At 36.9% G+C, this 26,792-nt stretch overlaps 3 protein-coding genes across 3 annotated transcripts; 2 read left to right on the top strand and 1 right to left on the bottom strand.

Annotated features, from left to right (window-relative positions):
* The first annotated feature begins 365 nt into the window (after nt 1-365).
* On the top strand, nt 366-9,168 carry LOC121976897 (transcription factor VIP1-like). The gene is made up of 4 exons (XM_042529297.1): nt 366-1,012; nt 1,533-1,665; nt 5,694-5,778; nt 8,718-9,168. The coding sequence occupies exons 1-4, from the start codon at nt 471-473 to the stop codon at nt 8,969-8,971; spliced, it is 1,014 nt and encodes a 337-aa protein (XP_042385231.1). The 5' UTR covers nt 366-470; the 3' UTR covers nt 8,972-9,168.
* A 1,658-nt stretch (nt 9,169-10,826) lies between these two features.
* LOC121978733 (protein GL2-INTERACTING REPRESSOR 1-like) lies at nt 10,827-11,174 on the bottom strand. Its single transcript, XM_042531033.1, has one exon. It carries the CDS (start codon nt 11,172-11,174, stop codon nt 10,827-10,829), a length of 348 nt encoding a protein of 115 aa, XP_042386967.1.
* An 11,515-nt stretch (nt 11,175-22,689) lies between these two features.
* LOC121978732 (lysosomal Pro-X carboxypeptidase-like) lies at nt 22,690-26,151 on the top strand. Its single transcript, XM_042531031.1, has 10 exons — nt 22,690-23,061; nt 23,129-23,303; nt 24,639-24,772; nt 24,850-24,962; nt 25,043-25,163; nt 25,239-25,391; nt 25,469-25,624; nt 25,716-25,795; nt 25,881-25,930; nt 26,024-26,151. The coding sequence occupies exons 1-10, from the start codon at nt 22,690-22,692 to the stop codon at nt 26,149-26,151; spliced, it is 1,482 nt and encodes a 493-aa protein (XP_042386965.1).
* The last annotated feature ends 641 nt before the right edge of the window (nt 26,152-26,792 follow it).

Raw genomic sequence — 26,792 nt, 5'->3', positions numbered from 1 at the left:
TGATTTGGTCCGTCTGATCGAATAGTGGGAATAGTGGGATAGAGGGAGGATCCGAACTCGTATCGATCTGAAACCTTGTCTACCGCGGTGGATCTTTTCCAACAAGTATCCGAGATCTTGCTCTTAGACGTCCACCTGTCTTGATCCTGCCGATTGACGAACGGATGAAGTTTACATGGAGCTACTTCCACATGACTGTTGGATAGGATCTACAATCTCCAAATTCACAGTATGCACCGACAACGCACCTATCCACTTTACCTTTCCAGAGAATAAGCGGGCCCCGCAAAGCCAACGCATTGTAACAGCGCCGTGATCTCTTGGGTGGGTGACCGGGTAAATAGTCTGGTAGAATCGGATCCCTTGATTCCATATCCCCAGTAGTTTGTCGCCGAGCGGGAAGTGGAAGAAGATTACGTCGCCGCAGGTTGCGCCTCCGCTGCTAATTTACGCTTTCCAAGGCGCCGGCGATGGAATCAGCCAGCCTCCAGCCGCCGACTCACCCTCGGTTCGGGGAGATACCTCTCCCCAACCACCCGCGCGGCGGCGGCGGCGGCGGCTTCCACCGCCGCGCCCACTCCGAGACGTTTATCAGCCTTCACGATGGCCTCCTACTCGACTCCGATCCGGACTTCGAGATCCCTGACATCGACCTCTCCTCGTTCTCCGACGACACCGTATCCGCGGACAGCGGGGCTCCCTTGGCCGCCAGGCCGGACCCGCCTGCCGCGACAGAGGCGAGGCAGAGACAGGTTCCTGGGGTACACTTCAGGAGCCTATCGGTCGACACCTCGTTCTTTGAGGGGATGTCTTTTCAGGAACCGGCATCTGGTGGCATAGGTGCTCCGGGATCGGAGAAGAGGGGGCACCACCGCCGGAGCGGGTCCATGGATGGGGCGACCTCGGCGTTCCAGGGGGAGTCGGCGCCGCCATTCTCTGATTTCGCGAAGAAGGCGATGCCCTCCGATAAGCTTGCTGAGCTAGCTCTGATTGATCCCAAGAGAGCAAAGAGGCCAGTTTTTGTCCCTTTTTTTTAGCAATTCTGCTCTTCTCTGGTGACACTGATTGAATTCAAAGAAAAACTCTCTTTGATTGAAATGTTGAAAATCCTTTTCTTTATCGTATCAGTTCGTTGGGTCATTTATGGGTGAATTTATTCCCAATTTGGTGACACTGATTTCCCAATTTAGGCTTAATTTCCATAAATTCCCAGGGTAATTCTGTTCTCCAAGTGTCGTGCTGGTGATTCTGTTCTTAGTTTAATAAACATTGAAGGCATGTGTATGCGTGGAAGGATCGACAACTGGAAGGGAGTGCAATTTTTTCCTCTCTAGTCCTGACTTGAAACACTAACACTCATAAGTTCTTTTTTTCCTGATGTGAAATACTAACACTCAAAAATTCTTTTTGGCCCAAAACCTTTACTCATGAGCATTAAAGCATTTTATTTTCTGCACCTTTGTGTTGGTAGACAAGTAAGGAATGCCTGTCCCTTGGATTTTGACATGTTTGTGGTCTATTTTTCAATACAGGATTCTTGCTAATAGACGGTCTGCTGCTCGTTCAAAGGAGAGGAAGATTCACTATACAACTGAACTTGAGCAGAAGATTCAAGCACTTCAGATAGATGCAACCACTCTTTCTGCACAGCTTACGCATTTTCAGGTAGGAGATAGCTTCTCATTTCACAAATTCATAAGATATGATGATTTTTTTTTCTTTTTGAGAAAAGAATTCATTAATAGTGGGTGTTAGCTTTTTTTTGTGCCTTCAAAAGGTTAGCAACTTGGAATCTTTCATTACACTGACGGCTCAACAGAAAATTTAGATGCTGGAATGACTATCATAGAAGTGTTTGGTTCGTTTTTTTTTTTTTTTGACAGAGAGCAAGAGACAACGAGAGTGCAAGAACTAGGTAGTTGGTAAAGATTGAACCATGTGGTGAAGGCAAAAAAAAATTGACTAATAATTATTAAGAATGCATCATAATTTTCATGAGTAAGTATTGGCATAGGAGTGTCTTGATTCGGACTTGGATTTTAGATCCACTTTGTGGGTCAGTGGTGATTATTTGGCACTGATTATTATAATTCAATAAGGATTGAATCTCATCAAGGAGGCAAGAGTGATTTTGAAGGATTGATGGGGAATTTATCAGGACAAAGCAAGAATTGTGATTTATTTATGAGGTCAGATTGTCCTGCTATGATGCTCACTGTGGAATGACAATGGTCTCTTAAGATGCAACAACCTCCTCCGAGGAATATTAGCACTGCAAATTCTTTGGACATCCGAATATTTCATACATCAAAGTTGCCAATAGAAGATAGAATGCTCAAGAGAAAAAGAGGAGAGCAGATGCTTAGGTTCTTGGATGAATGAAAGTGCTAGAGAGAGTCTATCATAGGGTGGAAGGACACAACTAAGTGGCATCAATAGATGGTGTGTGCCCCTTGAATTTCAAATGCATGGAACACAAATGAAAATTCAGCACCTTTTGAAATGTGAGGCGCTGTGTTTTCTGGTTAATCTGCACGTGCATCCTCTTTATAATGCAAACAAAGGCGAGTTGACTGATTTATTTTGACATTCAGTGACATGGCAGGAGGGAATGCACCTCTTGAGGTCAAAAGGTTAATGGGCCTTCCTGGTTAACGTGCAAACAAGAAAAGGTAGCAATCCTCTTGTTTGTGTGGCTATGGAACAGGCATATGGAAGCCCATGGATGCCACATGTGCAGATCATGTGGATGCCACAGGTGTAGCCCCGCCTGGGCTGCTATGTATACTTATGTGGGTTCCACCTGATCAATTATTTATTTCATTCATTTCATTCCATGCAATTCTACAGTTCGGGATACTTAAGTTTGCGCTTGCGCACTCACTTTTTCTATGCTCATATTTAGGCTCATGCCCTTGTCTTGTCCTAAGCCGATTTAGATCAATTTGGAATTACTTACTATTCCTCCATCCATTCAATAGTTTGTTTTTAGATATTAATTTCTCATGCACTTGAGGAGTTAATTTTACGACAATCAGATCACGAGATATAGATTGTTCATTGTTGTCTCTACTTGATTTTATTGGTTATAGAATCAATTTCCAATCTCTTCAACACATAATCAATACGGTGCATTAGCTAAAGTTGCCTAAGGTATTTATTGTGTTAAGAGAATGCTCCTCTTGACTTTAGAATAACCCAAAGAAAAATCAATGTGTTTAAATTACTCTCGTAACTTTTTAAACTAAGATTGGGAAGATAATACTTTTTTGTAAGTTAGATGGAGTATGCTATTGACATTAAGAACAAGATAAGATACTTAACAAACATTTATTTTCATTTTCAATTGACATATTTACATCTTGTAGCATAATATGATATGACAAAGTACATTTTATGCAATAAATCTGTCATTAATGGGTTTAGTGATTCTGCCACAACTTGGCTTGGGTTTCATTGCTAGACAATGAATACAACAGGCAAAAAATATGTAGTCAACTACTTGAGATGCCTCAGCTGAGAAAATTGTAAGCCACCTATGCCAGTATGCTTGTATAGTCGCTAGGTTGCGAGTGTTTGGTAGTGTCAGAGAAGATTTTTGTTACTCTCAAAGATGAACTACTAGGAGATAGTGTGAGAAGGAGGTAGAAAAGTTAAGGCATAGATACATCTTGTTATCTGATAATTTTAAATGATAAAAGATGTTTGATACCATGACCAAGCAATTGCTGGACTTCACCAAGGTTCCTGATCTAGCCCACAAATCAGACTAGCATTGTATTCAAGCAAACCAGCTAGGCCAATGTATTCTACATGCTTTGGTGTATTTCACTATGGGATCCTATTCATTGTAACTTCCGGTTTAGATTCAGTTTAGTTTGGTTTAGAACTGTTAATTAAAATATAAATATAAATTAATAAAAAAGCTTTTAAATAACTATCTAATTAAGATTAATGATAAAAATTATTAAAATTTAATATTTATTTTGATAGGAACATAAAAAGTAAATAACATTAAGAAAATATGATACTTTATATACTAATTTATTTATCCATCTATTTATACATATGTATATATGTATCTATGTGTATGTATACACTTTAGTTGGATTTAACAGGTTGCGCAAGTTTAAATTGAAATCAAATAGAAACTGATAATTTTATCGAGTATGCAAACCAAAATCAAACCAATAAAGCCAATATAGTAATTTTTTTGCTTGGATCAGTTGGTTCAGTTTGGTTTACCAGTTTCATGCTATAGACACCTACACATGGATGCCCACTTCAAGTGTATGATGTTGTCCAACAGCGACGCTTTGCCCTTCATGACAAATTATCCATTCTCATGGATTGTTGAAGCTGTCTGTGGTCACATCTTGCACTCCCTGGAGTCGATTCCCCTTGAAGTAGGTGACTTCTCTCACTGACTGCAGTGTGTTAAGGTGAATGACTTGTCCATCAAGACTTTTACATTTCCCCAATAGCAGATCTGGCCTCGAGCTTCTGCTTCTCTACCAACCCTCTTTATTTTTGTCTTGAGGCCAGCAACATGTTCTTTCTCAATCTAGAGTCAAGTGACCTCTCCTCTGTCAATGCTGGTGCCTCCTACTTTCTTCTTGATACACCTCATCTTTTTACTAGTTGATCCCCTCTTTTATATTTTATTCCTTTATCTTCTATTTGCTACCTTATGGCATTACTGTAGCTTGTTGACTCCAGATTTGCATGTTTTCTCCTTCCTATACTCACTATTTGCCATGACTGCAATCTTCTAGATAGTGAAGCTTGAACACTTGTTTTCTTCTTGCACTTTTCTGAAGTAAATGTCCTATTTTCAGTGTGCTATATCTAGTAGAGAGTCAAGCTACATAATGCTTTGTTTGCAAAGTGCTTTTCTTCTCCCCTATTTCAGTTTGCAAAGTTTGCTATGTGCTGTTGTATTGCCACCATAGGTAGAAACCCATTCTTTTGAGAGGCTTGTTCCTAGGGTCTCCCTTCATTCTCCAAGTCAATCTAAGGTCAAGCATTGATGATGTCTGCATGCTTTGTAAACTCTTTCTGTTGGTTTATTTTATCTATATGCGAGTTGGTGTTTTGGGTTTTACTATCATCATGTACTATTCAATCTCTAGTTTGTATAACAAATTGGACATAGATAACATCTATGCCCCAACTTCAAAGCAAGTGGTAGAAGTGTTATGAGTCTTTAATAGCGAGTCTTATAGATGCTAGGTAATAGTGCTCTTACATCATCTGTACAATGTTCGTTCCTCCATGCTTGTGGAAACTTTGGTCTTCCTTCCACTCTTGTGGTTCTGCATGGAGTTACCTACCACTGCTTCATTTTGGACTATGTACATACCATATTTATGACAACAAAACGAATAGCTTTAAAGATGTTATCCATATAATTTCACACATGCTCATTTCCTATCCTCTATGAAATGCAAATTTATTCTTATATGTGATTCAGTTACTTTTTGATTTACATTCTGCATATTCTTTCATAGTTTTCCCCACAAAAATAGAAACATGTGTGCTTTTGTGTTCTTTGAAAGAGGAATAGTTTTTTTATTAATCAAAAGATCACATTACAGATTATAATCATTTCCATCTCGATATTATTATTCTAGATTTTTTTTTTCTTGGTATCTGTTATGTATGATTGAAATCCATCCTGTTAAATAATCCAGAGAGACAGTACTAGTTTGACTGCTGAGAACAGAGAACTCAAGTTGCGATTGCAGGCTATGGAGCAACAGTCGAAACTTCGAGAGGGTCAGTTTTTTTTCCCTTTTCCAATTTGCTTATAGTCCCATTTAGTGTGCTATGCTCTTACATAATTTCTTTTATCACATAAATTTCCTTATCTTTTAGTCTAGACAACTCCAGTAGTGTATATAATGCGTGTGATCTGTTTTTTTTATCTTGTTTTGGGGCCATGAACAACTAATGTTCTCTAAATCGTTTCCAATTCCGAATCTTTTAAAAGTCAATTCATAGTTTCATTTTAGTTGTCGACAGTTTTTATTCAAGTATGAGATTCTAATTGTTGGTTGGTCTTACGAAGATCGTACCGGTTCCACTGTACAAAAATTTTGTACAAGTGTCGAACCTTTCCTAACAACCTATTGTGTTCTTTAGAAATTAAATTCGGAATCGCAAACGGAACTTAACATTATTGATTCCAAATTTAACTTATCTGTTCTTAATGGTTTAGACTTAGATCGCAAGCGGAACTTAACACTATTGATCCAAATCTACCTATGCTACAAATTCAATTAAATATTTATTTCGGAAATCGGCTCCCAGGTCAAACATGGCGAGGCACATGACCTTCTTGGGTATGAGAGCATCCACCACTACCTCGACAAAGCCTCTTAACGAAATTCAATATTTAATTTCCTAAAATAACATTAGGTTTAATCAAAATGAACAATCGAATCACAAGATCGAAAAAATAAAAAAAACACAACTTCGAATATCTAATCCGAAAATCTAGAATCATATGTCTCTTGTGTTTGGAGTTCATACAAAGAAAAAAACTAGTATGATGCGGAAATAATTACTAGTTATACCTTGCTTTGTATGCAACGACCTCTTGATCTTCTACCGTATTCCTCTTCTTATCTCGGACGTTGTGTGGGCAACGATCTACCGAGATGAGAACCACCCAAACCCTTCTTCTTCCTTCACCAAGTTTCGGCCACCAAAGCTCCTCCAAGGATGTAGAGGTTCGGCCACCATCACCAAGCTCCAAGGGATGCTAGAAACAAAACCACCTTTCTTTCCTTCTTCTCCTAGCTAGAACCGACCACCAAGGACTCCTTTTGTTGATGCCGCCGGCCACAAAGGAGGAAGAGAAAAGGAGAAGAGCTAGAAACAATGGCCGACCACCACCAAGGAAGAGAGGGAGGAAAAATAAAATAGAGTTCTCTCTCATGAAGGCACCCTTACCCCCTCTTTTATATTCCTCGGTCTTGACAAATAAGGAAAATTTAAATAAAAACTTCCTTAATTTCTTTGTCATGAAAAGGAAAATTTAAAAGATTAAAAACAAATTCCTTTTCATGAATCAAGTGGCCGGCCACCTTCAAGCTCCCAACAAGGAAAGTTTTAATAACACAAGAATTAAAACTTCCTAATTTGTTTCCGGAAATTTTAATAAAAAATTTCTCTAATAATTTTTCCCTTCATGGTTGGTTATAAAAGGAAATTTTATAAATTAAAATCTTTCTTTTAAACATGTGGATGATTTCTAAAAAGAAAAGTTATTTTTAAAATTAAAATCTCCTTTTAATCTACAAATAAGGAAAGATATCAAATATTTTCTTAATCTTTTGTAGAAACTTATAAAAGGAAATATTTAATTTTAAAACTCTCTTTTTAAATCATGAATATGGTTACAAAAAAGGAAAGTTTTATCAAAATTAAAATCTTCCTTTCAATCTACAAATAAGGAAAGATATCAAATCTTTTCTCAATCTTTTGTAGAAAGCTATAAAAGGAAAGATTTAAATTTTAAACTCTCTTTTAAAACCATGATATCCACATTAAGAAAAGATTTTAAATAAAATAAAACCCCTTTTAATATGGCCGGCCAATCAAGCTTGGGCTCCAAGCCATGGCCGGCCACTTAACTTGGCTTAATCCTTTTACTTGACCGACCCAAGCTTGCTTGGTCGGCCCCATTAGGATAGGTAAGAAAGTGGGTAAGGGTGGGTATAATACTTTATAAATAAGAGGCTACGATAGGGACCGAGAGGAGGAATTGGTTTTGGTCTCCCGATGAAATTAAGCTTCCCGTGTTCGCCCCGAACACTCAACTTAATTTCATCAATAATAATTCATACCACTAAAAATTATTATTGAACTACCGCACCAATCCCAAATTACGTTTTGGGCTCCTTCTTATTATAAGTGTGTTAATCTCCCTGTGTTTAAGATGTCGAATGCCCACTAATTAAATGAGTTACTGACAATCACTTTAATTAATTTCTTAGTCCAAGAGTAGTACCACTCAACCTTATCGTCATGTCGGACTAAGTCCACCTGCAGGGTTTAACATGACAATCCTTATGAGCTTCTCTTGGGGACATTATCAACCTAGATTACTAGGACACAGTTTCCTTCTATAATCAACAACACACACTATAAGTAATATCATTTCCCAATTTATCGGACCTATTGATTTATCGAACTAAATCGCACCCTTTGATAAATCAAAGAAATAAATATTAAGTATATGTGTTTGTTATTATATTAGGATTAAGAGCATACACTTCTATAATAACAGAGGTATTGTTCTTTTATTTAGTCAGTATAAAAAGAAACTACCTCAAATGGTCCTGCTCAATACACTCATAGTGTACTAGTTTAATTTATCAGTCAAGATAAACTAATACTTAATTACACTACGACTATTCTAATGGTTTGTTCCTTTCCATCTCAGTCGTGAGCTACTGTTTATAATTTATAAGGAATTGATAACATGATCTTCTGTGTGTGACATCACGCACCATGTTATCTACAATATAAATTAATTGAACAACTATACTTAGCATATAAATGTAGATATTGACCAATGTGATTCTTATTTCTAAATATATGTTTATACAAAAAGCTAGGCTTTTAGTATACATTCCAATACTAATACCTGTTAAAACTTGACAACCTGTGCTGTATTCTCATGAGAAAAGCTTGGTTGGTTTGCACAGCCCTCAATGAAGCATTGCGAGAAGAAGTCCAACGGCTCAAGAACCAAATCGGAGAAGTCCCAAATGCGAATGGAAATCATTTTAGAACCAACAGTCTGCGATCTATGGCAAACTATCCTGCTCATCGTGAGGAATTGCCTCGCCAAAACACTCATCTTTCCCAGCATATCTATTCATCTCAGGCGGCCCAAGTTCCTTCAAATGGTCAGCAACTGAGCGACCAAAGTTTAATAGATCTAGTGGACCTGATGTGAGAGCAGAAATCCCCTTATCGTCTAGCTTCTATTTGCGTCAAGCCCTATCCTATGATGTTTGGTGATGAGATGTATAGCAGCACACTTGTATTTCGATGTACATTCACACCCTTACTAGTTTTCAAGGTCAAAAATTGTATGAGCGTGTGTTGTAAAACTTGGTATATAAAATTGGCTGCTTGTCCCTTTAATCTGAAGTTCATGTTTGTAAATGTAGTGATGGAAATTGTAGTTTATTTACTGTTGTTCATTCTAAATGTTTTGATCTTTTGTAGGTAAGATAATTTAGCGTAATGTTCATTGTATGAGATCCCCATTTTGTGCCTTTTTTACTTGGAAAAATTCACAAGCTGAGTTATTTTCCTCTGTTAATATAGTGATGTCAAAACAGCTCTATCTAATGTTTGCATAGGAGTTGCAAAAGCATGGGAAGTCAATTTTCTATTTTTGGACTATTAGCTATTCGCTCTCTCTAGCCGCGTCATTTCATCCTACGTATATACGGTATATATCTTAAATAACAAAGATCATTTAAAAACCTTTTAGCAAAGGGAAAGAAGGTATTTGTGTTGGATATTTTCTATCAAGTAAAACTTATTCATTTTTACAATAAGAGTTACTCGAGATTAAAGATTTGTCCAATGTTATATTCAATGATTCTGCTGGAGCTAGTTTAAGGATATTGAAGAGCTTACGAAAATGAATGCAAGCGTGGATGTTGGCCTACAAGAAGCAAGCATAAGTGATACCAAATAGGGAAGGGAGGGATCGGCTAAAGAAGAGACGAAAAGGACAATGCTATCAAGGAAGAGGACAATAATAATAATAATAAGAATTCATTCGCTTGGATAGGTGGTCAGAGATAGTTCGTATCGCCTTCGGACTAATGGTTAGGTTTTTCATATTGTTAATAAGATATTTATGATTTGAATCTTAGTGTGATATGTTATATAGATTTTTTTTTTATAATGGGATGATAAATCTAAAAATATTGACTGTTTGATCGAGTCTTTGTGATGCTCATTTTTAAATTTATTTTAGTGACTGATGGAAAATTTATATGGAATTATATTGATCATCTTTAAAATTATTCGTTTAAAGAATTAAATATCTGAATTAAAAAAAGATAAAAAAAGAAGAGAGATAGTTGAGTTGCATTAATTTTACAAACAAGTCCAAGAAAATTAATCAAGAATTGCATGGCTTAGTTTAGCTTGAGTATTAGGAACTTGCTTCACTCGAAGTATGCTTTTCAAAATTAGTCATAAGCAAATGCAAAGACTATGTCAAAATATATATATATATATATATATATATATATATATATATTCTCGTTGTAAAATGATGATTTTCTTATAACGTCGTGACACTTTTTAAATTAATCCGGAAGCTTTTATTTCTCGATCAAATGCATACACTTCCGATACTTCTTCCTGCTAATTAAGAACATAAGAATATTATATTTATCTTTTTATAATTTAGTAAATATATTAAAATATTCATTAAAATGCTTTGCGTCCTTCCTTCGAAGGAATTCCTTTATAATTAGTGCATATATTAAAATATATGCAGTTTGGTCCTTCTATTTTAATTCTTGAGAGACATGTAAAAATATCATGACATATATTTAAATATTTTTTTAAAAGTAATTTTTTTGAGGATTAATTGTTTCGATTATCCATTGGTGCAAATTAAGGATTAATTTGGACAAACAAGGGATTAATTTGGCCAAAGCATCAAGTCGAGTAATTAACAGTAGCATGCAATAGAACAACAAAGCGAGGAAATAACAGAGATTAGGGAGAAGAGGTTAAGCTAATCAACCTAATTAAGCTAATTAAACTCGACTCGCTAACTAAACCAAGTCATTGGCCTTCTTCGCCGCGCCGCCGCCGCCGCCGCCGCCGCCGAGGAAGTTGAGGAGGACGTCGCGGCTGCACCTGGGGCACTTGGGCTCGTCCTCCACCGACAGCATGACGTACATCAGGCACCGCGGGCACGCCGCGAGCACCATCGCGGCCGCCGCCCCGGCGCTCTCCGGCTCCGACGACACGCACGAGCTCGGCTCCGACGACGACGACGACGACGACGACTCCACCTCCAAGCGCCTCCGCCGCCGCCTCCTTCTATGCGACGCCTCCGCCGCCACCGGCGGCGGCACGTTCAGCTTCAGCTCCCCCCTCCGGCCGCCGCGCCCACTCATCTGTCACCACTGCACTCGTCTCGATCAACAAAAACACACGGCGAGCGGTCAGTGATGAAAGACGTAGAACAGAGCACAAACCTTGTACGTACGTAGCTGAGAGCCTGAGACGCAGAAGGCCGACCGCGGTGTGGGAGAGCAACCAGCCTGCACCGCCGTTTTTATAGGCGAAGCTTTCCAAGGGGGTGGGTCAAACGGCCGGCCTTGTCTCGATTAATTGCAGAAAACAACAAAACCATCTTCCTCTTCCTTCCTCTTCTCTTTCTGATTCAATCCCTTCCATTAATGCGCATTGAGCTGAAGCTTTGGAAAGTAGAGGGAGGAGGGAGGAGGGAGGAGGGAGCGAGGAGCATAAATGAGCAAGATTAATTCCAGTATTTACTGTCCAATGAAAACCTTCCTCCTTCATTTAAAATGGTTTTTAAGGCTTTTAGTTAAGTGGAGTTTAATTGTTCCTTAATGAGCATTCATTGAGCACTTCTTGAACCTCCAACGTTCTCCATTTCCTTCCTCCCCCCCCTCGACGTGCCGAGCTGAGGGTGTCTTACTCTGAAACCTTAATGAACGCCGTGATTAATAATTAAAAAATAATAATAATAAACCTAATTAGTCTCATTGACTAGTTCTTGGGTGACCGATCTGACCCAATGGAAATTTTCCACCGGTCATTAGAATAAATTGAGAAGTGTTCATAGTCCGGCCCAACGAAATTTGTCCATCGACCACTAGGGTAAATCGGGAAGCGCTCGTAGTGGGCGGTCAAAAAGTCCAACATCCTTTGATTGCGCACTCCATTTGGAAAGAAAAAATCTTATAAATTCACCATAGCTGGGATCGAACCACGTGTTCTTATGTGACAATATAAATATCCTTCTACTGTACCATAGCATGAAGACACGCCGTGATTAATAACACAATTTATTAGTGATGTACATGTTAATGGAAGTACTTAATGAACGCCGTGATTAATAAAATTCGTTGCTAAATTTTGTTGCCAAATTCATTGCCGATTTTGCAACAAAATTACTATTCGTTGAAAAAATATACGCAAAATTAGGAACAAAATTAGCAACAAAAAAAAATTCGACAAAAATTTTTGACCCCAAATTCATTGCTAAGTTTGTAACAAAAAAATATTCGTTGCAAAATTGTATAAACTTCTGCGACAAAAAATTTTTTTGTTACAAATTTGGCGACAAATTTGGGGACGAAATTTTTTTTCGTCCCCAATTTCGTTGCCAATTTTGCAACAAACATAAGTTTGTTCCAAAAGTTAGCATCAACCTGTTTGGGACGAAAATTTTTTCGTCCCAAATTTCGTCCCCAAATCTTTTACAACGAAATTTTTTTATAAATTCGTCTCAAAATTCATCTCAAAATACAGTAATTATTGTAGTGAATATTTATGTCATCAGAGGTGAATGCTAGTGAGTTTCCTTCAAGGGGCTTTATTGTGGGCATTATGGCACAAAGTCTAACCACACTGTTAATTAGTTAATTAATTAATTAATTAATTAATTAAATTAATTAATTAATCATTGATTAAAGGGACTTAACACTAAGTATATATACAGCCTTAATTAACAAGCTAAGGATCTTAAATGTGGTTAAGTATGTGCTAAATCATTCAAGCATCATTAATGGTGTATAAATATGTGAGAATGATCGAGTTATGATTTATGAGCATTATAAACTATAGAATAGCATAATGTAGAAATAAAAGAGGTAGTAAATGTACTAACTAGCATGAGAGAACCTATTGGATTTGGATGCACAGAGCTAGTCACAAGGCGAAAATAGACAATATCGATCTTTCTCTTTTATTGATGCGCCTTTAACAAATCTCATATGATGAAATAGTAGATTTTGGTGTCTAATTAGGTTCACCGAGTGTTTCATAGGGATCCAATCGCTTAGTAATATCCCAATGCATGAAGGGTCTAGTTGATATTTTTGTAAGGTCGAGTTGACCCGGCCCCCGGTAATTTCTCAACCCTAAAGTTATCATGATCACTAATAAAAGAGAAAGAATCTAGCTAATTAGGCTTAAGTGTGTTTAATTCTTGTCTATGTTCTTTGGTCTTTGATACAATAGTTAAGGTGTACCCTGACGCGGGTCAAAGTTTAGGAGACCAACTGGCAAGACAGTTAAAGTCAAGAGACGATCAACATTTTGAGCCAAGATTATTCTCATTTAGACCGAAAGCTTGTCTGATGATCAGACCCTAATTAGATTCACCGAGTGTTTCATAGGGATCCAATGGCTTAGTGATATCCCAATGCATGAAGGGTCTAGTTGATATTTTTGTAAGGTCGAGTTGACCCAACCCCTGATAATTTCTCAACCCTAAAGTTATCATGATCACTAATAAAAGAGAAAGAATCTAGCTAATTAGGCTTAAGTGTGTTTAATTCTTGTCTATGTTCTTTGGTCTTTGATACAATAGTTAAGGTGTACCCTGACGCGGGTCAAAGTTTAGGAGACCAACTGGCAAGACAGTTAAAGTCAAGAGACGATCAACATTTTGAGCCAAGATTATTCTCATTTAGACCGAAAGCTTGTCTGATGATCAGACCCTAATTAGATTCACCGAGTGTTTCATAGGGATCCAATGGCTTAGTGATATCCCAATGCATGAAGGGTCTAGTTGATATTTTTGTAAGGTTGAGTTGACCCAACCCCTGATAATTTCTCAACCCTAAAGTTATCATGATCACTAATAAAAGAGAAAGAATCTAGCTAATTAGGCTTAAGTGTGTTTAATTGTTTTCTATGTTTTTTGGTCTTTGATACAGTAGTTAAGGTGTACCCTGACGCGGGTCAAAGTTTAGGAGACCGACTGGCAAGACAGTTAAAGTCAAGAGGCGATCAACATTTTGAGCCAAGATTATTCTCATTTAGACCGAAAGCTTGTTTGATGATCGGACCCTAATTAGGTTCACCGAGTGTTTCATAGGGATCCAATCGCTTAGTGATATCCCAATGCATGAAGGGTCTAGTTGATATTTTTGTAAGGTCGAGTTGACCCGACCCCTGGTAATTTCTCAACCCTAAAGTTATCATGATCACTAATAAAAGAGAAAGAATCTAGCTAATTAGGCTTAAGTGTGTTTAATTCTTGTCTATGTTCTTTGGTCTTTGATACAATAGTTAAGGTGTACCCTGACGCGGGTCAAAGTTTAGGAGACCAACTGGAAAGACAGTTAAAGTCAAGAGACGATCAACATTTTGAGCCAAGATTATTCTCATTTAGACCGAAAGCTTGTCTGATGATCGGACCCTCTGGTTGGTTGGGCCTCAAGCCCCAATCCCCTTAGGATTAAGGAAGTTCGAAGCCAAGTATTGCCTAGCTCGACTGAGTGCTTCAACCGATCAGACATATGACTCAAACATACTGGACGCTTGGTTCACGAATCCAAGTATTAACTAACTTGATCGAGTGCTTCAGTCTATCGAACATATGGCCTACTCGGACATACGACTGAGTGCTTCAACAGATTGGACATATGGCCTGATTGGACATACTAGACGCTTGATTCACCTAAGCGAAGGCTAAGTCACCGACTGGATTCACCAAAGTCGACCTAGTGGCTCTTGCGAGTGATGGTTGGTCGGATTATATTAAGAGCTCGATTGACTTGCCAGGTGAGCCTCTTGTGGGCTCCGCGGTCCAACGAGATCCTCATATTCTTTTTTGGGTTTTTTGTGTCACAAAGGACAGAAAATGCTTTGTATGCAAACTGGACATTTGAAACTTCTATCCTATCAATCGCAGAGATTGTAGATTTATTTTGGAAAAGATGCCAGAGTATCTTCATGGTTTGTCCTTTTTTTTAGAAATACTCTGAGATCCGTGCACAGACACAACATAACACTATAAAAAGGGGTTTCATTTACAAGTATAGGTATGCGATACTATGTAAGTTTACACATCATTACTACTATTCTGTCCACTATTCATTTTCGGAAATCGATCACTAATTTAAACATCGGAAGATCAATATTAAGGACCCTTTTCCTAACCCGATCGCTAACACTCTTCTCGCATGTAAAAACACTTGGGAGTCACTTAGATATAATGAAAAGTCTTTATTTAATTCACACTAAAGCCACGCTTCTACTAGTTCATCTCCATGAGTTCAGACAAGATCTGTCTTATTCGTAGATTTAGATAATGAATTTGTTAAATTAGCTATAGCTCCGAATAATTTATCAACACGAGAAAGGTTTACTTCTTTGCCACTGTGTGAGCCACTTTCACCTTTGCTAGAAGTATTTGTTCATTAGATGAAGTGCCCTTCTTCTGACACCAAAGCAAGTAACTTAGCTCATATCTCTTATTCTTAGATGTCCTTTCTTTGTTTCATTGATAACAAAAATTCTACCCTTCTTTTTATCTCTTTAATTTTTCATTATTTTTTTTAATTTTATGACACACAATTAAAAGATACTGTACTTTTAGCTGACCATCATATGTGCTTCTTGATTTATTTTAAAAGTCGGTGGAACAATTTTATAAGGCTAAATCGATCATCTCAGGACTAGTCAATAATACTAACTAAATTTATCATTTTTTAATTTAAAAGAATTAACTGTCCAACTAGAAGTATCTATCGTAAAGATCCATTATGTAAATGTAGGAGAATACATTCGATATGCACTATCAAATTAAATCATGATTGCTAATCCCTTCTTTGATTTCAAGTAACCCATTGTAAATCTCTTTGAATTAACAATCCTCCATGTATTTATCTCGTGAATTCTTCATCTCGTATCATGAAGCTTTATAGTTCGTTAACTAGAAAATATTGTCTCGGTTAACCTTGAGCCAGAGGTGCCTTCCTATAATTTGATAATATCTTCCCATAATTCTATGGCCTTAGTGATGGTGGGTCTTGCATTCGCTTAAAATTTCTTTATCACTTCATCCGATCGATTCTTTTTTTGGATCAATAATATCTTCATTGATTAATGGAAGTCTAGATGTAGATGGTCTCTCTTGAACAACCATTATTCTCCTTAAATGTTAATTCCATCCTCAGATACTTTTTCTAATATCATTTATAGGATTGACCCGAGATAATAGTGTAATGGTTAGATCATCTAATAAATAACTAAGAGATTTAAAGTTTGAATTTTAACTGTGGCACATTGTAGAAAATTTTCCGTCTAATGAGAAATTGACCTAAGAATGTTGGCCGTTTAGATGAATCTTCATTAGCATTTTTTTAATTTACCTTTGATCCTGTCCGAAAATCGATGAGATGGAAAGTTAGGATGTGGCGCTCTAACTGACCGCCTGTAGACTCCGCTCCGACATGTAACACAGATTACGTTAGTGCCGAGCCAGGGAAGGTGTCCATGACGTTGACCATCCGACACTCAAGTCAGTCACCGGTGATGAAGTAGAAGGCGGAGCAACAAGAATGAACAGTAGCGAGAACAGTGTCTATCGCGTATTGCGTACCTCTGCTGATACTTGGACCCCCTTTATATAGAGCTCCTGTAGCGTGCGTGCATGCTCCCCAAGGTGAGCACGCTTCCCAAAGTTTTTCCTGAAAAGACTTATGAGTTCTGGCCGCTCGGCCGGAACTCCACTGTGTCTGTGTCGTGCCCGCTCGACCGGAACTTCGTTACTCCTATGTGTGTGTCAACTCGGCCGTAATTCCGCTATTCCTGTGTCTCGTCCGCTCGGTAGTAACTCCCCTGTGCTTGTGTCACGTCTGCTCGGCCGAAGTTCTGCTCTGCCAGTATCGAGTCCTGTTGCTTGGGCGAGCGGGGTAGCCGCTTGGCCTGGCTTCTGCACATCGTCTCCTCCTCGGCCCGGTGTTCCATACTTCATTGAGCCTCGGTCATTTGACACATTCCCATGTCGAAGGCGGTATCAGACCGTGACCTTCTCCCCCCGATCGGGGCATGCTCGCCCGACCGATAGATGCTATCTACGCATTGACAGTCTTGACTTTGACCTTCACTGTGACGTCTATCTTTGACGGGGTGGGGCCCCTTCTTATCACCACATCAACCCTGATGACTTGGTAAATTTTTTTTATAGAATCTAATAAGTCATTCTTAAAATTAATTGATTTAAATAACTGAATACTTGGTGTCAATTAAAAAACGTTATAAGATCGAATGATCCGACTATGGTGATGTACCGGGAACAAATGACTATTTTTTTCTAAATCGTAGTCAAATGAAGTGATTATTCTATAAAAAAAATGTGTACACGTAACAATTTATGTTGTGGTGGAAAAAATTTAATAAAAGAAGTAACTCCGAGACCAGATGTAACACGGTTTTGAAACCCTACTCTAGATCCTGTTGGACAATTTTATTCTTGGAGATATCGAGGAAAATTATTGAATTTGAAATTTAAGAATCAAATCAATTTTGCCTATTGAGAGGTCTAAGAGGATAATCTCAAGCTGCTTGTAAGACTGATTTAATCGAGATTTCGAAGGTCCCAATAGAGGGGAAAGCGGAGTGTCGAGTCCAAGTCGAGATGTCACCCAACTGCTGATAAGCGACTTATCTGAGTCGCCAAGTACCAAGCCGCCTAACTGCCAAGTGTTACCGAGTCGGGATGAGTTTTCCTGTGTGGATTCCGAGTGTTTCCAAGTCGGGAAGCAAGTTGTCCGAGCAAATGCCGAGTGTAGTTGAGTTGGGATGAGTTCCCCTGAGTGGATCCTAAGGGTAAGCAGAATGCTTCTGAGTGGACGTTGTGTCCCCTGAGTGGATGGCTGAGTCTCCTAAGTGGATGTCAAGTCGTGACGCAAGTCGCTTGAGTCGATGCCGAGTGCAGTCTAGTTGAGAACAAGAGATGCAGAGTACTCAGGAAGTAACACCGAGTCGATGTTACAGCCGAGTCGAGAATGAGATTGCCCAACTACCTGAATCAAAAAGAAATGATGTTGAGGCTTGTGTTATACGTAGTGTTCTTAAAACAGATTCGCCCCTCCTCCGGTAGTACTTCGAGGTCGTTGTGGTTCGTCTGTTTCCCAAAATCCAATGACAAACTGCGAATCTCCACTAAGCAATGGTGGTCGTGGCAAACTGAGATAGTACCTGAATGTTATCATCAGATCATGGGTATTTTGTCGAGCGGAAGATGCATGATAAAGAGGGAAAAACTGGGGAAAAAACAAAACAGATGAAAATTGTTTCTTATTTTCCGCTCAAGAACTAACCTCCTTATATAAGAGTGCCTCTCCCTTTTGTTGCAATAAATGACCAATTAAACTATACGCTAGAAGGTTTCGGATACACTATTAACATCAGTTAATCTATCCATTATGCATTGGTTAATTCGCTTAAGTAAAATTTTCCCCGATCAATTTGACATTCGACACGCGCGCGCAAATTATACTTGCACACAAGTCAACTTAATTCAGTACAAATTTGGGTCATAAATTTGCACCCCCTATGCATTCACATGTGAGAAAGATTTTCTCCCCGTGTCCATGTTCACAATTTACATGCTTGTGAAATAATATAAATCAATAATAAAGTCATCAAATTTTTAATGGGACTTTTCTTCATCCATTTCATCTCTTTTCATTCACATTTCTAACACATCCTAAGCGGTTATAACAACCGGTGTATCCTCCCAAGTAAAATCTATTAAACCATCTCTTTAAAAAAGGCAATGGGACAAACCTCTATGGGTGCGTTTGGTTCAGGGTTATTCTTGATAACCTTGGTTATCCATCCAAGGTTATCAACAAAAACCTTGTTTGATTTAGGTATTCGATGATTCCCGAGTAATGTTTCATGCCCGACACGTCAGCAAAAGGGTCATGCAGCCCGGAATCGGAAAACCTCAAAAAACTAAGGTTTTTCTTGATTTCGGGGTTAACGAATTTTTTTTACCAAAATACCCTCCGATAAGAAAAAATATGAAAAAAATGTAAAAAAAAAATTAAAAAAATGTTTTAAAAAATTTAAAATTTAAAAATTTATTTTTTTTTTAAAATAAATAATTTTAAAAAATAAAAAATAAAAATTTTAAAAATAAAAAATAAAAATTTTAAAAATTTATTATTATTTTTTTAAATAAAAAAATTTAAAAAAATTTAAAAATAAAAAAATTTAAAAATAAAATAAATAAATTAAAATTAAAAAATGTAAAAAATAAAAAAATATAAATATAAATAATATAAAAAATATAAAAACATTAAAAAATAAAAAAACACATAAAAAGTAAAAAAATATACCAGAAAAAGAAAAGTAAAAAAACATTAATAAATAAATAAATAATAATAATAATAATAATAATAATAATAATTATTATTATTATTATTATTATTATTATTATTATTATGTATAGTTGGTTTTGTAACTGAGGGTAATACGGTAAAATATTAAATTAGGGTATTCATTAAAACCTTCAAACAAACAAGTTTTTGTTGTATTACCTAGGTTGAAATTGAACCAAACAATATTGGTTATGTTTTATTCCCCATAACCTTGGTTATGTGATTACCTGGTAATCACATAACCAAGGTTATATATGATGACTTGAACCAAACGCACCCTATAAGTTAAGGAAGGCATCTCATACGGATGAAACCTTAATCAAATTGAATAGAATTTTCATAAGTTTGTTCTTATCTTCTACCTTAACTTTTTTTATCATCTCATCATTCTCATTGCCCCTCTAGTCTTTCTCAACCTTAACCATGCAAATCTTATGTCGTCTCAATGTTACTACCCCAATGGAGGAGCCAAGATTTATAGCTTGCCCGGACTACAAATATCCTCCAAAAGGGTTCTCAGGCTAGAGACTCTCTTTTCCTACTTAGGAATTAAAAATCAGAGGAATCAATAGATAAAATTAATACAACCTTAACTAGACACCCACGGATAACCTTAAACCTGGCTCCGCCATAGTACTACCCTCTTGTCATTGTCGCATGGCTTGCCTTAGCAAAGCAATGGCGATATGAAGCTAGTGATATATAGAATAGTGGCTCTCGCAAATAATTTTTTTAGAAAATAATTCACAATAAATTTTCCTAATCAAGGTTAATATTCTCTATCAAAGTTTTATAATCTCACCTCACCACTAATAAAATTACGGTTATTTATTTTTCTAATTTTCAATTCAACTTTCACCTCTCCCTGAATGTTGTTTATATTCATTTTAGCCTTCAATAACATAACTTTGCTCCTATAATTATTCAAATTATCTAAATTGAACCCTATTTTTTAATTTTTATTTTCATCATTACAATTCTTTAATCTAATTCAAATTTAACTTTGTCAATTAATTTTTTTTTTTAATTTTCATTTTAAATCATACACTTTTAAAGGTTACTGATTTATTATAAATGTTTATAGTTTTTAAATTTTTTTATTATTTTGCATTAAAAAATTTTAAATGAATATTTATTTTAATATAATAGTGGAATAATTATAATTAAGTACGAGCAATTTTACTTTATGTTATAGTAATTTTGATTATTATAATAATAATATTGAAATAAGGATATTTTTGGGATAAAAAATTGGCTAAAGTGCTATTTTGATATATAAGTTCAAATTTTAGCTAACGTGGTTAGTTAAAGATTGTCTAGCTAGCTCTTAATTTACACTAATTGGCATCGAAGAAAGCTCGATATGCACATTAAGTTGTGCAAGAGAAAATTTAAAATCTTGAAGAAATTAAATAGTTGGGGAATGAAGTGCATGCCTCATTGTTTATACTCTTGGAGGCAACAAATTTAGGTGGGCATTCATTGGGAATTAGCTAGTAAATATTTGCAATAATGGGGAGATCGATCGATATCTTGAGGATTTCTAGAGCCATATTCAAATACATATTTAAGGTTACGTTTAGTTGGGTGTAATGTAATCTTGTTTGTAATGTAATCAAATTTATAATGTAATGTAATGTAATCTTAATTATATTACTACGTTTGGTAATGTAATTTATGTAATCTTTGATTACAATGATTATTACATTCTTTTGTTTGGTGTCTATTATTTTTTATAAAGAATGTAATTCGTATTATTATAAAATGACAAAAATATCCTGCGACCTCTACCAATGGTAAATTGATAGACAAATTTGTATTAACCTCGAGACTTTAGACGAATTTTTTCAGTTAGCAACTCATTGACTACAGAGTCAATAGAAGAAAGTAGATTGATATACAGAATGATTTCACGAAAACCCTCAAAATCATCTTGAAGAGTCAATAAAACTGAACCAAGCGTTGTTCTTCCCTACGAGCAACATATGGAGCAAACTCTCGCAATTGTGCAAATTCTGTAATTGCTAATTGATCCCAAAGGTTAGACATTGCAGATGAAAATTTCTAAACACTCATACTATTTTGTTGTAGAGCATGAGTGCCTATCTCTAATTGATGTTGTTTTACAAAGTTAGATTGAATATACAATCTCTCTAAGTGATTCCAAACTTCCTTGGTGGTTTCATACTTTGCAAGTTGGATGCAACACAAAGTTGTTGATCCAAGTGATAATTTTCGAATTGCAAGCTTCCCAGACATCTAATTGTTCTACATATTTTTCATCTTCACTATAGGCAAGTTTGACAAAGGTTCCTAAAACATACCCCCACATTCGTTTGCCTTTCAAAAAATTCCTCATCACATTACTCAATAGGAGTAATTTTACCCATTCAATTGCACAATAATAAACTAAAATGAATTATCTTTTGCACCGGTCAAATGCTAGAATCAACCATTGCATTTTTCCATGTCAGATGGATTTAAAGGACTCAAAATCCTATCTCCAACCTTCAAAATATCTCTTGGATGTGAGAAATGTTGTCTTAAAGTTTCAAGACGATCTAATAGTTGAAACTCAAGAAAATGAAATTCTTCTTAGCCGTCTAAAAGAATTTCGCAAATAAAATTCTTTTCTTCCTTGTTATGCAACGAGATGGATTCACTTTGATACCATATGCATAAAGTAAAGAATACAAATAAAATATAAAAGGCAACATAAAAAAGGAGAGAAAGAGATAATTATAAAAAGAGACTATCAAATTATATTACAAGTCTTAAAGTTTACAAAGAAACGAAGAATATAAACAGATAAAAATAATAACAAAAAACTAATATATCCTTACATAATAATAGTCAGCTATGCTGACATCTTAGTTTGTGAAACCTATGGAACTTGGTTCATCTTCAAATATTTGAAAATTTTGCTGTCCCATTTTTTCATGTTACCATGTAAAACTTTATCCATTGGGATGTCTTTCTTTCTTGTCATCATATAGATTCTATTTGTTATGAAAGATGGCGAACAGCAAAGCTAAAGGACAACCAGGGATTAAAGTAGAAAATCTTCTTGTTCCAAACTTCACTAGAAACGCTACTTGTTTCGAGAAAATCCATGAAATTAACTCGTTACTTTGGAATCTACACACAAACAAAACAACTACATAATTTTTGTTGACAGATTTTTTGCATTGTTGATCCGTCTTGTAGACCATGTCTATAAATCAATCCAACTACTCCAACTTTCAATCTACTGCGGATGGAGAAATCGATGGCCATCAATCTCCTTCTCTTCCTTTACTTGATTTCCTCCTCCTTTTTCCTCTGCAATGGCGTAGTGATAGTCCCTAGCTCCGCCGCGGCAGCCCATAGAACAGTGCTGGAGCAACGCGGGGGAGGGCCGTACGAGACGAGGTACTTCGCGCAGACATTGGACCACTTCAACTACAAGCCAGACGGGTACATGCAGTTCCGGCAGAAGTACCTGGTGAACGACTCGTTCTGGGAGGGAAGAGGCTCCCCCATCTTCGTCTACGCCGGCAGCGAAGCCAGCATTGAATTCATCGCCGACAACGCCGGCTTCGTGTTCGACGTCGCTCCTTCCTTCAAGGCCCTCCTGGTCTTCATCGAGGTGCTTTAATTACGCAGTCCATAACCATCTTCACTACCTTATTTGAATCAGGTACGTGCCGTGACAGCATAGGTACTACGGGGAGTCTCTTCCATTTGGTGACATTGGCAACTCAAGCACTTTGGGTTATTTGAGCACAGCACAAGCTCTTGCAGATTACGCAGCTCTAATCACTGACTTGAAGAAGAATTTGTCTTCAGAGCACTCTCCTGTCGTTGCCTTTGGTGGTTCCTATGGAGGAAGTAAGATCGTATACAACTAACTACGTTTTGTCCTATATATTGAGACTATCACTCAGTGCCGGATCTGAGATTTTAAGGCATGAGACGAGCACAAAATATGATGCCCTCAAAGTTTAATATTCATATTTTTTTATCAATATAAATATAATAATATTTGAAACATAAAATCTAAGAATAAAATATAGATAGAATATATCATCAAAAATAAAATAACGTCGTAAGCAAATACTAAAAAAAAAATCCAAACAAAATATAAAATTCATATTCCGAACTAGTACTTGAATATTATTTGTCTCGCATTTTTTGAATTAAAAGTATTGATTAAATTGGCATAATTAACTTTCTCAATGATTGTTTTCTTAATAGATAATATAGCTAACCCATTTAGTCTTTCTTGCGACATAGTTGATCGAAGATAAATGTTAATAAACTTCAACTTGAAAAAACTCCTTTCGACAGATGTAACTATAACTGGTATAGTCAACAAAACTCAATAAGCAATGTAGTCATTTGAATAACAACCATCCATTATTTTCAAATAATTCAGCACACCAATTGCTCTTGTTGCTTTTCCAGATAATGAGTGTCTTAATAACTCTAGTTCTAGAAATAAATCTGATCCATCAACATCGAAACACCCATCATGTGTTAATGAATTTTGAAAATTGACATATGAGCTCAAGAGATCATCATCATCAATAGACAAACAAGTTCTCCAAACTAAATAAAAATCCAAAGATTTTTTCGTACTTTTGAAATTGCTCAAACCAAATTTCAAGTGAAGAAAGAGCTTGATCAATTATAAATATGAAATAATTAACTCAAAAAGATTCTTTAGAAGATTGAGGTATCTTTTCACTGTTGATCTTATCAATTTGTCTTTTTTTTTTTCGAATGATGCACTTTTCTCAAAAAATAGGTTCAATTCCTATTTTACTTACAATATGTTCAACTACAACCATGTTTTGATCAAATCTAAATTTTTTCGAAGAGAAAAGAAATAAGCTCCTCCCTCTCTTCAGCGTGTAAATGTTTGATGAATTTGTTAATTTCTTCTCTCTTATTTAACGTTTTTTGAATCGGTCAATTTCTTTTCTACATAATCACGTTTAAAACTAAGATAGAATATTTTTTGGGATACAAATTTAGATATGACTTATTTATCAACTATTACTTATGAACTTTTTAAAAATAAGCTCGTGAACATATCAAACTAATAAGTTTTTTAAAAAAATTTGGTGCCCAAAATTTTTTTGGGCCCGAGGCACTTGCCTCACTTGTTACACTATAGGTCCGGCCCTGCTATCACTGATTGATTTTTATGCTGGACACTAGTGCTGGCTGCTTGGTTCAGGCTCAAGTACCCGCACGTAGTGATTGGCTCAGTGGCATCGTCTGCACCGATTCTTCAATTCGATGACCTCGTTTCACCTTACACCTTCATTGACATCGTCACCAATGACTTCAAGGTCTGGATCATAACCGGATGCACTGTTCTTCTTCTCTGTTTAATTATCTGAATCGCATGGCTTGTTGAATGATTTAGAGTGAAAGTGAAAGCTGCTTCAAAACAATAAAGAATTCATGGAAGGAAATGGATGACACCTTGCGACAACCAGGAGGACCTCAGAAGTTGGCCAAAGCATTCAAACTATGCCGGTAAGAACATCTTCCATTATCACAGCAAGATGTCCTCTTTGTGCAGTAGCTAATTCTCTGGGCTTCGTGGTCGTCCACAGCGGTGCCATACCAGAATATGTGCCTGGTTGGATCAATAGTGCTTTTATTTATGGTGCCATGACAGATTATCCCACTGCCTCTAACTTTCTAACTCCTCTTCCAGCCTTTCCTGTGAAACAAGTAAGTCGTCTAGTTCACCTTTAACCATGAAGAACAACACAGGAGTTAGTTTTGGTGCTTATGTAACTCTTGCAGATGTGCAAGGCCATTGACAATCCAACAGCAGGGAATGATACTCTCTCCAGATTATACGCAGCTATGAACATATACTACAATTATACTGGCACTGCAAGCTGCTTCGATCTCGACTCGGGTAGCCGTATCGGATTCGATTCATGGGATTTTCAGGTAATTGCACAATTCTCTACTGCTTAACGAGCAATTTGCCTGACAATGAGTAAATCAGTGGCACTTTTGGTCCACAGTCATGCACAGAGATGATCCTTATTGTGGGAGGCAGCAGAAATGAGAGCATGTTCCCTGCGGAATCTTATGATTACCAGAAGCAACTGGCCTACTGCAAAGAGGCGTATAAGATATCGCCTCGACCGCACTGGATCACCACTGAATTTGGAGGTCATGTGAGCTTCCTCAACAATTGAATCACATATTTCTTTTGTTGTTCTTGCCATTGCCATGTATTATATGACTTCTGTTTATTGGCATATATAGCACATTAAGAGGGTGCTGAAAAGGTTTGGAAGTAACATCATATTCTTTAATGGACTAAGAGATCCATGGAGTGGTGGCGGGTAAAATCATCATCCGTCATGCCCATCCTTTCAAGTAAACAACTGTAAATCGATCGATGAGGTTCCTCGATCGTGTTCTATGCAGGGTGCTGAAATCTATCAACCCAAGCCTCATAGCCATAGTTGCACCTCAAGGTACATAGTGAACAACTGTCTGAAGATTGTCTCTTACATGTTTGACTACTGAAACAAAAAAAAAAAAAAATTTTGTTTTGTTGATTTTAACAGGTGCACATCATGTAGACCTTAGATTTGCTACAGAGCAGGACCCTGTTTGGCTACAAAATGTGAGGAGAAAGGAGATTCAGATTATATCCAAATGGCTTAAGCAGTATTACGAAGACTCGAGAAAATAAAAACAACCTCTTCCATAACAAAATGAGAGAAATGACCTTTGGTATTTCTATTTATTGTCCAATAAATTCTTAAAAAAGAGTCTTTTTCTTCTTAACTATCTAATGAAATAATATAAATCAGCTATCAATTTAGAATTTTATTTGGTTCAATCAAAGTTCCACATTGAAAAGATTTAGTAAAGATTATGGATTTAAAAGGATATATGATATCTTCATTAGTGATCCTGTCTGAGAAGCTGGACAAGACGGAGATCCGGTGAAAAGAAACCCACCGTTGATGAAGAGCAATGCCTAGAAAACGCCGATCCGAGAAACCCAAAGCGGATTGGGAAAAATGGAGTCACCGAATGCCTTCCTTGCGCGGAGATCCAATGACGAGAGAGAAACCCAATCGAAGAGACACCCAGATTCGTAGCTTCCAAGACCTCCTGCGCACAAGAGACCAGCCAACACTATCGTCAGTGACCTAAGACCGAGGTGGGAATCCCTGGCTAGACCCTCCGACGCTCAAGTTAGTGATCTATCTCGGTGTGGAAGAAGGAAGGAAGAAGAAGATGAACAGTAGCTGAAAATTAGGATTATGAATGTGTGCAATGATGTGAACTTACCTGGCCAACGGAGAGGATTCCCCCTTTTATACC

Source organism: Zingiber officinale, chromosome 4B (assembly GCF_018446385.1).
Source record: "Zingiber officinale cultivar Zhangliang chromosome 4B, Zo_v1.1, whole genome shotgun sequence".
Taxonomy (NCBI): Eukaryota; Viridiplantae; Streptophyta; class Magnoliopsida; order Zingiberales; family Zingiberaceae; genus Zingiber; species Zingiber officinale.
This window is presented reverse-complemented; position numbering and strand designations above follow the sequence as displayed.

What these genes read in the sequence shown, in the direction of transcription:
- LOC121976897 (XM_042529297.1), top strand. Translation starts at nt 471, where the DNA reads ATGGAATCAGCCAGCCTCCAGCCGCCGACTCACCCTCGGTTCGGGGAG. An exon ending in GATCCCAAGAGAGCAAAGAG is followed by an intron (nt 1,013 to 1,532) that starts GCCAGTTTTTGT and finishes TTTTCAATACAG; the next exon opens with GATTCTTGCTAATAGACGGT. An exon ending in ACAGTCGAAACTTCGAGAGG is followed by an intron (nt 5,779 to 8,717) that starts GTCAGTTTTTTT and finishes TGGTTTGCACAG; the next exon opens with CCCTCAATGAAGCATTGCGA.
- LOC121978733 (XM_042531033.1), bottom strand. Translation starts at nt 11,174, where the DNA reads ATGAGTGGGCGCGGCGGCCGGAGGGGGGAGCTGAAGCTGAACGTGCCG.
- LOC121978732 (XM_042531031.1), top strand. Translation starts at nt 22,690, where the DNA reads ATGGAGAAATCGATGGCCATCAATCTCCTTCTCTTCCTTTACTTGATT. An exon ending in TCGTCACCAATGACTTCAAG is followed by an intron (nt 24,773 to 24,849) that starts GTCTGGATCATA and finishes TGAATGATTTAG; the next exon opens with AGTGAAAGTGAAAGCTGCTT. An exon ending in AAAGCATTCAAACTATGCCG is followed by an intron (nt 24,963 to 25,042) that starts GTAAGAACATCT and finishes GGTCGTCCACAG; the next exon opens with CGGTGCCATACCAGAATATG.